At 35.4% G+C, this 16,622-nt stretch overlaps 1 protein-coding gene across 3 annotated transcripts; it reads right to left on the reverse strand.

Moving 5' to 3' along the window:
- Positions 1–9,138: 9,138 nt before the first annotated feature.
- Positions 9,139–11,437, reverse strand: LOC109011991 (zinc finger protein BRUTUS-like). 3 transcript variants are annotated; one of them, XM_018993408.2, is made up of 7 exons: positions 11,315–11,437; positions 11,089–11,141; positions 10,790–11,011; positions 10,561–10,698; positions 10,170–10,404; positions 9,811–9,870; positions 9,139–9,594 (listed from the first exon to the last, which is right to left on the reverse strand). In XM_018993408.2, the coding sequence occupies exons 2-7, from the start codon at positions 11,094–11,096 to the stop codon at positions 9,529–9,531; spliced, it is 729 nt and encodes a 242-aa protein (XP_018848953.1). In that variant the 5' UTR covers positions 11,097–11,141; positions 11,315–11,437; the 3' UTR covers positions 9,139–9,528. The 3 variants fall into 3 exon arrangements, with proteins under 3 accessions (XP_018848953.1, XP_018848955.1, XP_018848954.1); XM_018993410.2 differs by having other exon boundaries at positions 9,202–9,594; positions 11,311–11,437; XM_018993409.2 differs by having other exon boundaries at positions 9,202–9,594; positions 11,089–11,207; positions 11,311–11,420.
- Positions 11,438–16,622: the final 5,185 nt, after the last annotated feature.

Here is a 16,622-nt window from a genome sequence, read left to right on the forward strand (position 1 = left end):
CGGTACATCCCCGTTCGGTCTTAAATTTTGTCCAAAATCTTAAATTTTGTCCAAAATCGGACCGAACCGGACCGGTTACACCCGTAATTCAGAGGTGATCAAAATATTTCTGACTATTTTGGGAAAGTCTGTCAACTTTCTGATTCTCTTGCTTCCAATGGGGCACCTATCTCAGATAAAGATCTTGTCACCTACCTACTCAATGGCTTAGGTCCTTCATATGAGTCCTTTATGACGTCTGTCACCACTCGGTCTGACCCCATTTCGTCTCATGAACTCTACCAGCTTCTCCTTATACATGAAACCAGACTTTCCCATAATAACAGATCTACTCCTTCTCCATTTGAGCCTTCTGCAAATTTCTCTTCCTCAAATCAACGAGGTCGAAATTTCTCAAGGGGTGGACGTCAAGGTCGTAGTAGAGGTCGCTACCCTTACAATGGTCGTAGTGGTCGTCCTCCTGCAACTCAAAATTTCTCTCAACCATTCAATACCCAGAGTCCCACTTGTCAAGTGTGCCAGAAAACTGGTCACATTACTCTTCAATGTCGCCATCGATTCAATCACTCTTATAAAATGGAAGCACTCCAAAATCTCTCTGTCCATTATACTGCCCAAAGCTCTCCTTCAGATTCTGTGTGGTATCCGAATTCAGCAGCTACCCATCATATCACAAATGACTTTTCTAACTTGAATTTATCATCTAAACCTTATACAGGTGGTGAGACAATCAGAGTAGGTGATGGCGCTAGACTACCTATTCAAGCCTTCGGTGACTCTTCTCTAAACTGCTATTCTTCTTCTTTTATTCTTCACAATTTGCTTCATGTGCCTTCAATTATCAAAAATCTTGTTTCCGTTCTTAAATTATGCATCGATAACCATTGTTATTTTGAGTTTCATGACAATCACTTTTCTGTGAAGGACAAGGAGACGGAGAAACTCCTCCTCACCGGGCCAACTCATAACGGTCTCTACATCTTCCCTTCTGCTGTGCCTTCATCTTCATCTGGTCTTTCCGCTCATCTTGGCGAATGCACCACTCTTGATCAATGGCATCGACGGCTTGGGCATCCATCGTTAGCCTTAGTGTCTTGTGTATTGAACACCAAGTGTTTGCCCCTTATCCCCACAGACTCTGTTTTTAATGTTCAAATTGTCCCTTAGCAAAGTGTCATCAACTCCCTTTTCGTGCAAGTCCGGCCCATTACACTAGGCCTTGGGAATTATTGTCTGCCGATGTTTGGGGCCTGCCCATTATGTCTCTCACAGTGGTTATAAATATTATCTCTCTTTCGTTGATTATTACACTCGCTTTACATGGCTTTTTCCACTTAAGCTAAAATCGGATGTGCTTCAAATTTTCACAACATTTTTACCATTCATTGAAAGATTATTTAATACCAAGTTTTTAACTCTTCAAACGGATGTTGGTGGTGAGTTTAAACCTCTCACCACTATGTGTAAACAACTTGGTATAACCCATTGCTTTTCATGTCCTCACACTCATCAACAAAATGGGCTTGTGGAAAGGAAGCACCATCACATAGTTGAAATTGGGCTTTTGACCCATTCCTCTCTCCCTCTCAATTATTGGGCCGAGGCTTTTGAAACGGCGATCTATTTAATAAATTTACTTCCACCATCCATTCTAAAAAATAAATCCCCTTACTCAATGGTATACAAATCTGACCTAGACTATACATTTCTCAAAGTATTTGGTTGTGAGTGTTGGCCCAACCTTCGACCATACACTTCTCACAAGTTAAATTTTTGATCCACTTCATGTATATTTTTGGGGTACAGTTCAGCCCATAAACGATACAAGTGCATGGATCTAAAAAACAAACGACTCTACATTTCTCGTGATGTTATTTTTAATGAATCTTCTTTTCCATTTTCCAAAATTCAATCCAAATCCACCTCTTCCTCTCATCAAAATTCAGCCTAGAATTCCCATCAAAATTCTGATAAGGCCACGCTACCTATTCTTCCCACACCATCTTTGGGCCCTCACTCAAGCCCGTCTACTCAACACTCCAGTCCATTTCTTCTAGGCCTAGGTCCAACACCTTTTTCACCAACTTCACCTACCACACAAATATCTCTGTCTTCTTCCTCTCAACTCTCTGTTTCTATGCCTCCCAAATCCTCCACACCCGCTGTTTCTTCCTCCCTCTCACCTAGTCTTGTTCCACCAAGATCTCCCATAATCACATGTGCACACACAAATTCCTCTTGTCCTTGAAGGTTTGTTGATGGTACTACACCTTATCCTACTCGACACTGTCTCATAGCCTCTGCACAAGTTCCTGATGAACCTTCAAGTTTCACTCAAGCTGTAAAATTCTCTGAATGGAATCATGCCATGGCTAAATAATATTTTTCTCTAGTTCAGAATTGTACCTGGACTCTTGTGCCACCAGTTCCTCACTCCAATGTCCTTGGATGTCGATGGGTATATCGCACCAAACCTCATGCTGATGGCTCTTTTGAAAGGAGAAATGCACGTTTAGTTGCCAAAGGGTTTCATCAACAGCTTGGAATTGATTTTCAGGAAACTTTTAGCCCAGTGGTTAAGCCATCTACAATCCGTTTGGTGCTTTCAATTGTTGTATCTTGTGGGTGGCATTTACACCAAATTGACATCCAAAATGCCTTCTTACATGGAATACTTACAGATGATGTTTACATGCAGCAGCCTCAGGACTTTGTTGACTCGACTCGGCCTCATCATGTCTGTAAACTTCAGAAAGCCATTTATGGCCTCAAGCAATCTCCACGGGCTTGGTTTGCATAGCTAAGTACATGGTTACTTGATTATGGCTTTGTTGCATCTAGAGCAGATCCATCACTTTTTATTCTCACCCACAACACAACTCAGATTTATTTGTCAGTCTACGTAGATGATATTGTCATCACATCATCTACTCAGTTTGCCATTACATCTTTAATACGTGAGCTAGGCCATGCATTTCCTATAAAAGATCTTGGTTGTCTCTCATTTTTACTAGGCATTGAGGTGGACTACACTAGTGATGGTCTTGTTTTATCCCAACGTAAATACATTAACAATCTGCTCACTCGAAGCAAGATGCTTCACGCCAAACCCATGTCTTCCCCCATGTCTGCCTCTTTAAAATTGTCCAAATATGACTCCTTTGAGTTTGAAGATGTGACGTTTTACAGAAGCATCGTAGGAGGATTACAGTATTTGTCCATTACAACACCTGACATCTCATTTGCTGTCAATAAAGTATGTCAATTCATGCATACACCTAAAATTCCTCACTGGAGTGCAGTAAAACGCATCTTGAGGTATCTGAAATCCACGATAAATCATGGATTATTTTTTGCCTCAAAATCAAGTCTTACACTGCAAGCTTACTCTGACTCCGATTGGGGTGGGTGTCCTGATGATTGTAGATCAACAGGCGGTTTTTGTATCTTCTTAGGCAAACATCTCATCTCTTGGAGTTCCAAGAAACAGCCAACTGCGGCTAGATCATCAACTGAAGTAGAATACAAGTCCATCGCCTCTTCTACAACTGAGCTTATTTGGTTGCATACCATTCTATATGAGCTGGGAATTCCTTTACATCAACCTCCAATTTTATGGTGTGACAACCTTGGTGCTACCTACCTCTCAGCAAATCCTGTTTATCATTCAAGGACAAAACACATGGACATTGACTATCATTTTGTTAGAGACTGAGTTGCTGCAAATTCGCTCAAAGTCTGCTTCATTAGCTCTCAAGATCAAATAGCTGATGTGCTGACTAAACCTCTTGTTTTTGATAATTTTTACGTTTTAAGTCGAGCCTCAATGTTGTAGATACACCCTTGAACTCGAGGAGGCGTATTAGAATGAATAACTCTGATTTACCATTAGTTTTACATAAGCAAGAAAATAAATCAAAGTTTGAAGTACATTCCAGAATTGCACCGTATAAGAGGCACTATGTTGGTTGCTCCCTACGGTTCTTTGTAACAAACTTAGAATCCTTTTTACCGTGTATACATATACAGCCATACAAGTGGAATACAATTGAGGAAATCCATTCTGCCTTTGTGCACTGTCTGCTGCATTATTTCTCCAATTATGAAACGCATATATGACACCAATAATTAATAATGGATAATATTCCACCTGATCGAACAGTTGCATGATATTTCCCGCTTATAATTTTGCTTAAAGTACGTACGTAGGGTCCTGTCATTTTCATATATAATTTAATGATCGCATATTGCACTTTGATTTTTAAATTAATTAATTTCATCTCTATATATATATGCACGAGTCATGGTTCTCCAAATCTATAAGTTATTGCATGGGCATATATATACATAGCTACTAGATGTACGTGCACGTGTAGAATATATGCAAATAATCTATATATTATATATATGTACGCGAAGAAAGAACAAAAGTATATATATTTCAATAGAAAATTATGCAAGCAATAACAATATAAAAAACAATTACAGCACGTACATGATGATGCATCGATCATATATGTTTCCTTATGCTAATTAAGTACACATAATAATTAGTCTCTGTTATTTAATATATTGAACGACCAAATTTGATCCGGTTCTTCCTTACCTGCTCGATCGATCCGGCCGCCTGCATGCAGCCAGCAGGCTAGCTAGGTCTCCCCAGAAAAGCCTGCTCTAGTAATGTTCAGTTTTAAGGATATATATGTTAATTGAAAATTAATTGCAGCACCCCGCGGCGGCCATGCATGCATGAGAGGAGAAGGAATAATATTGGCCATCAAAATATTTGTTATTGACTCGATTAAATATTTATAACAGACAAAATTACAAATTATAAATTATAATTAATGTTGATAATTTGTGTTAATTGGACTTGTTTATTTTGTTTTCTTCTATATATATATATATTGGATCAAGATTCAAGGCGTTAGTCAAGATCATATATCCTTAGGATCAATTGATAACACTTTGGTTTCTCACTAGGAGAACTAAGGATCGAATCTCCCTTCTCATGTATAAAAAAAAAAAAATGAAGGCGTTACATGGAAAAGTTTAATTTGTTTTAGAAATTAAAATAAAAAAAGGCGTGATGTCCGGCTCTAATAATGTGTAATGAACTAAAGAAAGCGTAATTAGTGACTTTCTCATCTAAAATTTCTTGAAATCATTATACATAAAAGATCTGCAAGAATTTCTCATCTGAAACTCGTCTATATACCATCTTTTTAATTATACATACATACATACACATTACAAGAAAACTGTTTATTTACGACTAGTTAATTTCAACAAAATAATTATTTACAACTAAAATTAATTACGAATAGTTTTTTGGTTGTAATAAATTAATCATAAAAGTTCGTTTTTCTTGTAGTGACATGATATAATATATGTATATAAAATATCAGTCAATTTTAGTATTGCGAACTAGCTAGCTAGCCCTTGGTGATAGATAAAATGTTCGATTTATTAAGTCTTGATTTATAAATTTGTTTTAAATTTACATGACATTCTGATCAATCAATTCTTCTTACCTTAAAAACCAAATAATAAAGGCTATTCAAGTTATATATAGGATCAGGCAGGCATGCATGTATTGTTATGTCAAGCTAGCTAGCCAGCAGTACTACTGGGCTCTTTAGATAATTAGCGGATATGTTCTTGTTTTTTGTGGGACGAAATGAAAGTTGATTTTCCAGATGAAACACGCGTGGTGTTGAAGTGTCGACCACATGACATGATGAAAATAGTGCACGTACATCTTGGCCAAGGCCAGCATGCATGCCACTTTAGAGTGCACTAGTGGGGACTGAGGGAGATGGCCGTTGGGTCATGAGTGACTTTTAGCAAAGCTAGCTAGGCAAGCCTAAGTACTGGGGGCCGGGTACCCCAAATTAGGGAAGCACATCATGATCAACCAGCTTACCTTTTATTGATGCATCTGGAATGCATTTGCATTTGCATTCTTCACCTTTTTGATCTCTGACACCTTTGCTTTATCGATATGATCTATCGAGGACTGAATATATATCTTTATAAATATATATATCTTCCTATTACTTAAAAGTGTGTATAAAGATGAACAGTAGTGAATAGTACCGTCCAAAACCAAAACCACGGCAAAATCACATAACGCGAATCGCATCCTCGAAGCAAAACCACAGATGCAAATTCGAAGTAAAATCACAACAAAACCATCACAAAATTACACGATAAAAGTACAAAATCATCATAAATTCTTCACCAAACAGTAATAACACGGTAAAATCTTCAGCAAATCGCATCTCGTCCCTCTCGGCATCCTCGAAGCAAATCCACAGATGCAAAATTACAGCAAAACCATCACAAAAATACACGGTAAAACCACAAAATCATCATAAAATCTTCACAAAATACCGCAAATTAACAAAATCACCACAAAATCACAAAAAAAAATACCATAAATTACGGTGGAGGTGGCCGAAGGGGAAGTGGGCGTCCGTGAGGGAAGGTGAGCATCCATGGTGGCTCGGCTGGGCATGAGGACGGCTACGAGAGATGGTCGGTGGCGAAAGGAGGTCCCGGTGGTGGTGCGGTGGCCAGAGGAGGTGGATCTCCGCCGTGGGTGTGGAGAACCCGTGCAAGAGAGAGGTAGATTTCGTGGGAGTAAACGGCACGGAGATGGAGGCCGAGCTCGCTGGAGGGGGATGGCCGGTGGGAGAGGAGGCTACCGTGGAGGTGGTGGCGCCGGAGGATGGCGTACGGCGGCGCACCAACATCAAACCCATTCGGGGCTGCGCACAACCGAGAGAGACGAAGAGAGAGCGTGAGAGAGGGAGACCGGTGTGGGGGGACTCGCCGGAGTGAGGTGGTGCCGGTGGAAGAGGCGGTGAGGCTCACCGACGCACGGCGGCGTCGGGCTGGGCAGAGGAAGATTCGGCTGGGAGTCACGCGTACGGGGCGAGAGAGGGGGGGGGGAAAGTGAGGAAACTGAAAGCGTGAAAAGAAATTAAAACGTATTAATGGGGAAAGTGAGGAAACCGAAAGCGTGAAAAGAAATTAAAACGTATTAATGGCCGGAGTATTTCGTCCAAAAAAAAAAATATAGTGTGTGAAAATGATGAAGAGAACTGCTATATATATACACAAAAATAAATCTAAAAATGGATGTGCATGGTTTTATTGGATCTGTTATATTTACTTTATAATAAAAGTAATTTTACAATCTAGCCTACCTAATTAAATCATATCAACTTGTGAGTTTACTTTTATCTAATTTATTTGTATCTAATTAATTAAGTATTTCCCTATTATATTATATGCAAAATTTACTTTTTAACTTATATACAGCGACACATTAATAACCATTAAAATCCTAATTATTGTTTTGAGATTTTCAAAATGATTTAACAATAAAAGATTAAAATACTGATTTATATATAAATAAATATTAATTTAATTAAAAATATTGAAATAAATTAAATAAATGATAAGATTTTATTAAATATTTTTAAAAAATTAATCTCAATCCTTCATTTTAAATTCTTAGATTTGATCTAATAATAGAAATTTAAACATTAATTTAAATATTGATTTAAACTAATATAAAACAAATAATTAAAATATAAATATTCTACCATAAAGTTAAAATTAATTTTATTTTATAAAATATTAATTTTTTATTATTAAGTAAAAGATAAAGTTTTACTGAATATTTTTAAGATAATAATATTATATCATACACTTAAAATCAACTTTAATTTATAAAATATTATTTTATCATCATTAAATAAATGATGAAGTTTTACTGAATATTTTTAATAGAAAAAAACTATCTAATTAATTTAAATTTTGAATATAATTTAAATTCTATAATAAATAATAAATATGAATAAATAATAATTTTAATTATTTTAATATTAAAAATTATTATTTATTTATTTTTTCAATTAAGCGGACATGGCAAACGTGCTTTGCACGTTAGTCACCGCTAGTGTATATATATATATATATATATGTTGATCAATTAACATGCAGTGTGCGCCCGCGTGGGTGTAAAGGATATATAATGAAAAATTAGAGAAACAAGGCAGCCAATGGTCTTGTGAAATTGAAAAACACTATTTTATCCTTCAATTTGTACCGTTCTATTTGACCGCTTGGTAGAAAAAAAATTTATTTATTTTTATTTAGTGATTAAAGAAGTAATTTTAAATGTATTGATATTGGTATATTTTTTTTTATTTTTTGAAAATATTTAAATGTATTAAAAAATGTGAAAAAAAAAATATATGCCCAACGATAAGAGTAGGACGACATAATAGCCCCACTCTATGAAATTAACCCTTGTCCTAAATGGCTGTAGTTTTGTACAACCATGGACCAAGTGAATTTAACTTAACAGGAGGAAATTAATGTGCGTGTGTATGTAGCTTTTTGCCTTGAAAATTTGGCTGCAAGGTGCAAATTAGAACCATCGATCTCATCACCATCCCATGCACCATCCATAGGGCCTTATAATTCTAAATGCTTTTTAACGAATGTGTAGTCTCAGCTAGCAATTCCTCTTCCAATATTTAAGCTGGTAAAAGCCTAGCCCATTAAGCTTTTAGAACAACTGATGATTTCACATGGTATTAGAGTAGAGATCTTGAGTTCAAATCCTGATTCTACATTTTATCTCATTTAATTAAATATTTTACGTGTTGGGCCACATATTGAGGTGGAGTCTGGCTCATATGTGAGTGAGAGTATTAAGATATAAAATAAATAATACAATCTACGTATTCGCATCAGCTTAAACTTTTGGTACAAGTGATGATTTTACAATAGATTCTAAACAGCTAAAATTAGCTAGTGATGTTTGGATTAAACAATAGAAAATTATAATACAAACAAACTGGCATGGTGATACTTATGCTAAATATATTTCTACTATAAAGAAAATATTACATCAAACTATTTCAATTTATAAACTTTTATTCGGTGACTTTTTAATAGATCTAACAAGCTCTCTCATATACGGAACAAACTCGGGCATTCACATTAGGGGTGAAATGAAACTGTTGATCTTTATTTTCCTACTCCTTTCAAATTTTCTAGACAGCTAGAAAACATGATCATACCATTCATTAATTAATAATCTAAAAGATGAATTCAAGAAAAGAGAATATCGGAGTACGTACGTAGTATTAATAATTATTAATATGCATTTCACATGATATATTAACTCAATAAAAACCCCTTCCGGTGGGTATGGAATGAAAACCCCCGGCCGGTATCCTTATTATATGCGTTAAAGCATTATTGCATGTTCTGAAAATAAAAACAATACTTTTTCTTTTTCCTGTCAAAAAGACTGGGTTTTTGTAGTTATTTATTTCTGAAACAAAACGACTGATCTTGTTCTCTTGACGACGTGATTTCCAGGTGTTTTTCTGTCTCTGTCGTAGCTGCTGCTGCTGCTGCTTCTGCATCGCTTTCTTCTTATTATATATAAATCGACTCTAGCTTGCAGATCTCACAAGTGCTGACAGCTAGCATCATAATTCATAATCGGGAATCACCGATGGGTTTCTTTTCTTGATCTCCGTTATTTGGAGGTTTTGGTTTGGTCTGGAAAATATATGCATTATGCAATTCAATAACCAAAATCAAGCAGATCGTATATTATAAATATATTATTCATATATATCAAGGGATTAGTCAAAGAAAGAAAACAAATATATATATATATATATATATATATGCGATAATAATATTTACAAGAAAATAATATATTTATATATGCCACCCGGAAAGCTTCAAATAATAGAAATATATATCACTTACACCCACATCTCCTACAGGTTCGATACAGCTTGGGCAGGTGCTGCGGCTGCGAGTGTACTCCTGTCAGAAAGGGTAAAGAACAGAATAGGGTATGAATTAGGTACTCGATCCACAAACTGTTCTAAAGTTGAATGCAAAATTTGGGAGAAGTACTGCTCCGGAGGTAAAGAAATTATATAAAAATAAATTTATATGATTTGTTAGATTTATTTTATAATGAAAATAATTTTATAATTTGAAGTACTGTATCAAACTATGTTAGTTATAAATTTATTTTTGTATAATGTTAAAGTATTTCTCAAATTTGGGCAAGAGCCTAAAAGAACAGCAGGAAGCAAAGCAAAGAATAGAATGCAAACCTTGAAGCAAGCTGCATGTATACAATGGCCACAAGGAAGAATTCTGACACTCGTCGAGGATGTGAACATGAATTCAGAACAGACAGGACATGTCGTTTTCATACAATTCTCCACGCAGTAATGATCCACCACCTTCATTGAGAGGCAACAATTGCATGTCATGCAGTGGAAATAGTCTGCTCCAAGACCCTTCCCTAAACGGCATATATTGCAGAAAGGGCAATGATAAACTGCCCTGAAATAACATAGGAGGAAAGATCAATAATAATAATAAAAGACTAGCATCAGTAAGAAATTCACTCCCCCAGATACTTACACACATCAATCAATATTCAGTACGGGATATCACCAACGCAGGATATATCTCAAACAGAAATATGTAGTTATGTACCTTTCATCATCAAAAAACTTGCAAATACTGCAATAGTACTTTGCCATTGAGAGTCCACCACAGGAGGGAGTCGAGCAAACAGGTCCGACAGGCTGAATTTGCAGGCAGCGCATACACATCATTTCAGCAGTAGCTTTCCTGCAAATAAAAAAACAAAAGTTAAAGCAAGAATCCACCGATCTAGATGCAAGTACCCGATAATGAGTGTGCATGTATGCCACAAAGTTACCTATCCATCGAATGGTCACTGCTTTTATCATGGCAAAACCTGCATGCATACAACTTGCCGCAGCAAGCTGCACGGATCTTGCAGTTTCTTTTGTAATGCTCACACCCAAATACTTGGTTCTCCGGATCACAAAATGATGGAGAAAATCCAAGTACATCATCTTCACCAAAACTTTCCCCTGCTGTCGCCGGTGCGAAGTTTTGTTGAGAAGCAGCTATCCACCTGCCAACATAACGTATATACCCCACTTCCCCATTAACATGATAACCTTATATGATTTTCACAATTTTTTTACGTACCTGGCCATTGGATTTTGAATAGGATTTTCTTTTCTTCGTGGATCCGGTTAATCCTGCAGAAAAAGATTAGTTCCTAAAGTCTCCATTAAAGTGCAATGATCAAAGTCCCAAGTACCAGCCTATTAAGATTATATACGAAACAGAATCAATATCATAAGAATAATTTGCAAACAAATTTATACAAGGCAACAAATCATCAGCACAATCCTAATCAAATGATACCAACAGATAGCTAGCTAGGAACAGTTTAATGCCCTCGATCCGCGCCTGTAGTGCCAATTATTCGTTGAGCAACCTTCCTGTTTTTCCACAGACAACCAGCTACATGAGTAATCATCGACGGCGAGCTAATGCTAAATGTTTATATCATTATTATATATTGTTTTATTTCATAAGAGAACAAAAACGAAAAAACAGAAAAGATAATGTCATGAATTACGTTGGATTTTAAATAAATTTATGTTGTTGACCTTGGCTACCTGCTCTCTCAACAACTCCTGCAATATTTTAAGACCATGAATTTATTTCAGATCCAATATGTTACATGACGTGCTTTTATTTACTTCAATTTTTATTTCTTTCTTCTTTTGTTGAATAAATGAATACGGCACGAATTAAGTCTATGGTGCAGACATGGAGCATATCGCATCTTCATTATCTATATTATTTGTGTACGTGTTACTTGACATGCTTTAGTTTACTTTTATTAATATCTCTCTAATTTCTTCTTTCGTGGATATATAGAATATGATACAAGTCAAGTCTCCGATATTGATGCATGGAGCATGTAGAATTTCTCGAATAAGGACATGATCACATGCATCTTTATTATAATTAATTTATCAATTGATTCTCTTAAAGTCCAAGTCGCCTCTTGAAGAGAAAATAGAGTAATTAGGCTTGCTTGTCGGGCGGGATCTCCAATGGGGGGATGAATATTTCTTTATTAAGTGGGTCATGGAGCTGATATGAAAGCTTCTTCAACCTTTCTTTGTATTTTGAGGTAAAAGATCAAAATCCCTTCTTATCTTATTTTGACCCGGTGGGATCTATTTATTTTATTTTTATCTTCTCTCACCTAGGCACTGGCCTGTAGGCATGATGTTGGCTAACACTACAACAAATATAATCTTTTCACATGATTTTTTTTTTTCCAAGATATACATTGGTGGTAAATAATTAGCTAATGATACAAAAACTGTTAGTGGAAAAAAAAAAAAAAACTAGTCTTTTACCATGAGATCACGTTGGTAAATAAAACTTTGTAGGAAAAAATATTTTTTAGGCAAACAAAAAAAAGATTTTATGCGATGACTTTTCCATGTCACAAATAGTCTTACCAGAAATATTAATTTCTCGTGGGTTATTAGTTTTAGTGACAACGTTTTTATCTTTGTTGAAGAAAAAAATTTGTGGATACAGTAATTTGAAAATAAATTTGACTTTGAGGTGTGTAGAACATTATCTTTAAAGTGATAATTGCCCTCACTCGAAAGAGTTTGCTACCGAGTTACAAGCAATTTACCTCCAAAATACAACAAAGTCACCAATTGCAGATAGCAATTATGAAATTTTTCCTTTAGAGTTTCTCTACAAAATTGTGTAAGTGACTAAAAATATAGGAGAATGGAATTAATAAAATTTGTGGGTCTCATCCTCTATTTATAGAGAATTAAGTGTCACCATGTGGAAGATTACAACTATTAACTTGTGACTTTTCAACTGGTAGTTACTGGTTTAAAGGTCATGTTATTTCACTTAAAGACCAAAGGGATATGCCTGGTCATGAAGTGGTTGGACACCTCCCTTGGAGAAAGGTCACTAGTTCAAAACTCACTATTCACCATTTTTTATGAATATATTTTGAAGCATTGCACCCATCCAAGTGGGTCTTCAAACGGGCCGGTTCGGCCCACGTTTTGTGCCTCTTCGACTTACACCAAGCATTGTGTTTGTTCGGCCTATGCGTGGTACCTCTTTGGCCCCAAGCATTGTGCCTCTTCGGGACTAGCCCACGCACCCCTTTGGCTAATTTCATGCATTGTTAAAACTATTAACTTGTAACTTTTCAACTGGCAGTTACTGGTTTAAAAGTCATGTTATTTCACTTAAAAACCAAAGGGATATGCCTAGTCATGAAGTAGTTGGACACCTCCCTTGGAGAAAGGAGGTCACTAGTTCAAAACCTATTATTCACCATTTCTAATGAATATATTTTGAAGCATTGCACCCATCCAAGTGGGTCTTCAAACGGGTCGGTTCGGCTCACGTTTTGTGCCTCTTCGGCTCACACCAAGCATTGTGTTTTTCTTGCGGCAATTTTTTTTGCAACGATCTTAAAATTGTTGAAAATTGCCCATTTTCTTGTTGTGGCCTCATCTCAATATACTAGCAAGGTTCAATGCATTGATCTCAAATAATATTAATTGAGAGATCAATTTGTTTTGCTCGTAATATCAAGATTTCGGTAAAACAACCAAATTACGATGTAACTTGTTCATCATGTATTTTTGTTAGGAGTTAGAAAAATATAAGTACGCTACAACCACTTTAATTATTAAGAAAAAATAAAAAATAAAATACAATACCTTAACGATAATTTTGAAGGAACAAGCCCAGTATTATTTATATACTAGGAAAGGATAGTGTGACCTGCACGTGTGTCCAGTTTAATTTTACATAATTTTTTATTTTCTAAATAAAGAAATTATTTTAAAAAGTAGAAATAATGAACTATAGAAAAAAAGTACATATATGTATTGTTTATTTCTTTGGATCCAAACAAGAAAATTTGGGTTCAGCACTAGACTTCATCGGTGTACGGAAATGGGATGAATCAGTAATGCTAACACGCGGTCTTTAGTTTCACGGTATTCAACACCATGCCCATCTCCGTGCTGGTACATGCATTGAGCCATACTTGCAAGGTTCATTGCATTCTCAACAAATGTTTCCGGAAAGGGAGAACTAATATTGGCTGTGCGTTCTTCATTTAACTTTTTCCACATTGTATCAATCAAAGATCTTATGTGCTCACGAGCATCTTCTTCACTGGCACCAGTATCATTCATATAGCATTGGATCGATTTAGGAACATCACCTCTCTCTTCCTCAGCCTGAGTTCAAAAACAAATGTCTAGGTAACTAATTAACAATGTTGATTATCCTCATTTACTATATCTTAGCCAGCATCTTGATTTGCAAGGCAAATTCTTACAGGAACAAGGGTTTCTTTCCCTTATGCATTTTGTTTTACTGAAGTTGCATAATCTTGGGAGGACAATGGTAGAGCTATGGAATTTCATGGGCACATCAGTAGATGAGCAAAAAGGTTTTGAGCATGTAACTAGCTTAATTTCTACCTCCGTAAATGAGGTGTCAAGGCAAGGGTGCCTTGCTCTTGATGTCATTGAAAAGGTGATGCTTAATATCTTTAATTTTCAGGAATTGATTCTATTAAAATGATACTATGTAGTAGTTAGTGTTGCTTTATATATTGTTGAGTTGTGCAGTGACATGTGTAATGTAAAAATAAGATACCAAGCTTAACCATAGCATAAGTGAAGTGGCTATAGTTAAGAGGAGCCTTTATTTATTATTGCTTAATTTTCTTGGTAACCAAACAGGGGGTAAAGGACTGATGCTGTATTTGTGTATTGATGCTTTATTTTCTCTTTAGTTGAAATAAATTCATATATTGTGTGAAATCCTTTATAATTTCTTGTAGTTGCTACTATTAGTGTTGTATTATCACCATATTATGTGTAATCTTATACTAACTTTAGTTCCTACCATAGTGAATTCATATATTATGTGTAATCCTTTATAAATTTCTATAGTTGTTGCAATTAGTATATTATTATCATCAAACTTTCGAGGTTGCTGCTATTATTATTGAAGTCAAGTTTGCTGAAATAGCATTTGTTTGCTCCAAATCATTCAAGTATATTTCATTCTTTTGAATAGAGTTAGTATAAGCTTTTATAATGTTTATGCTTTGGATAAACAGGTTAGAATGGCTATTCCTTCCCATATTTTCACGTTTTAAGCGTCAGAATTGATTTATGTGTGAAGTTAGTTTTCATGGCTATTCATTCCCATGTTTTAATGTTCATACGTTGTCTTTGTATCTTGGAATTGTACTGATAAAAATGGGTCATCTTGATGTATTCTTGGAAGTTGATTAATGAAATGTCTTGCCAAGACTCTTCCTCCATCTATCACATACCAGGGAAGGTAAATCCTATTTTGTTTTCAAGCATTTCTTCCTTTTACCCTTTCTCACTTATCTTTATAAGAAGTGTAAACCAACTTACATACATTTTTCTGTGAATTCTCTTTTTCATATTCAAATTAGAAAGCAGGTGATGATACGTAAGAGGCCATAAGCTCTTATATATTCTTAGTTACATATACATAGAGAGGATTAGAGTTGCTAAGCATATGTCCCTACTGCCCTATAAGCATATGTCCCCACTGGCCTGTTGGTTTTTTCAGATAATTACGAGTCCCTAATATTTCTGGACTAAGAGGTTTTGCAACTAAGTATGAATGAAGATTATTAGTAACCAATTCATGGATTACTACATGAATTGGAGAACACAAGAGCAGCAGTAATTTGTGTTTTAAGTAATGTGTCTAGAACCGAAAATATGTATATATGTAGTTAGGCACAAGAATTTTGTTATGAACATTATTGACCATGTTGGCTTCCCTCATGTATTCCCCTATTTGCAAACATTGCAGTAAAGTAGCATACCTTGATTGACTGGCCAGTGGAAAAATATGTAAAACTGTTATGATATATATAATTTACATTTTTGAATTTTTTGTTAAAGTTCTTCAAGTGTTGGTTTTATTAAGTGAATGAGATTTTGTTGTTTAGTTGAGCAATGTTGTATACTGATATTTTTCTGACGGTAAGTTGGTATTTTGTAGCTTCAATACAGTGATATTATAGTAGTTTGATTGTAAAATTTTGTGAGAAAACTAGCAGTTTCTATAAGCAGGTTTTGTGGGAAAAATACATTTTAAGAAGAGTGAAGTTGGTGATAAATATTTATTTAATGACTTTTGGTTAATTTCCACGAAATTTGGACATGGAAACAAGTATAATTGCCACGATTATTGTTCATAAGTAGAGCTATATTTGATCACTTTAGAGCGTGGTTCCCACAATAGAAGACAATATCTATATCTATTTGTCACAAAATTTTGGGTGTTTTATCCGCCAATGTTGTTGTGAGTATAAATATTTTTTTCCCATGAATAATTTTTTTGGTAGAAAAAACTTTTATTTCATCAATTATACGACACGAGTCTCCCACGGACCAAATTGATAGCAAACAATTTTTCTCACTAAGATTATACTTTTTTCGACCACACTCACTCTAAAATAAAAGTGGTACTTGTTGCAGTATAATTAGAATCTCTGTTGTTGTAGAAGATTTTCCTTCTCGACATCCTCAAGTCTTTTTATGGCATTGGTATTCGACATCGCATGCATTTCGTAAAACGTTTTTTGGAGCGTTTGT

The sequence above is a fragment of the Juglans regia genome, chromosome 13 (genome assembly GCF_001411555.2).
Source record: "Juglans regia cultivar Chandler chromosome 13, Walnut 2.0, whole genome shotgun sequence".
Lineage (NCBI taxonomy): Eukaryota > Viridiplantae > Streptophyta > Magnoliopsida > Fagales > Juglandaceae > Juglans > Juglans regia.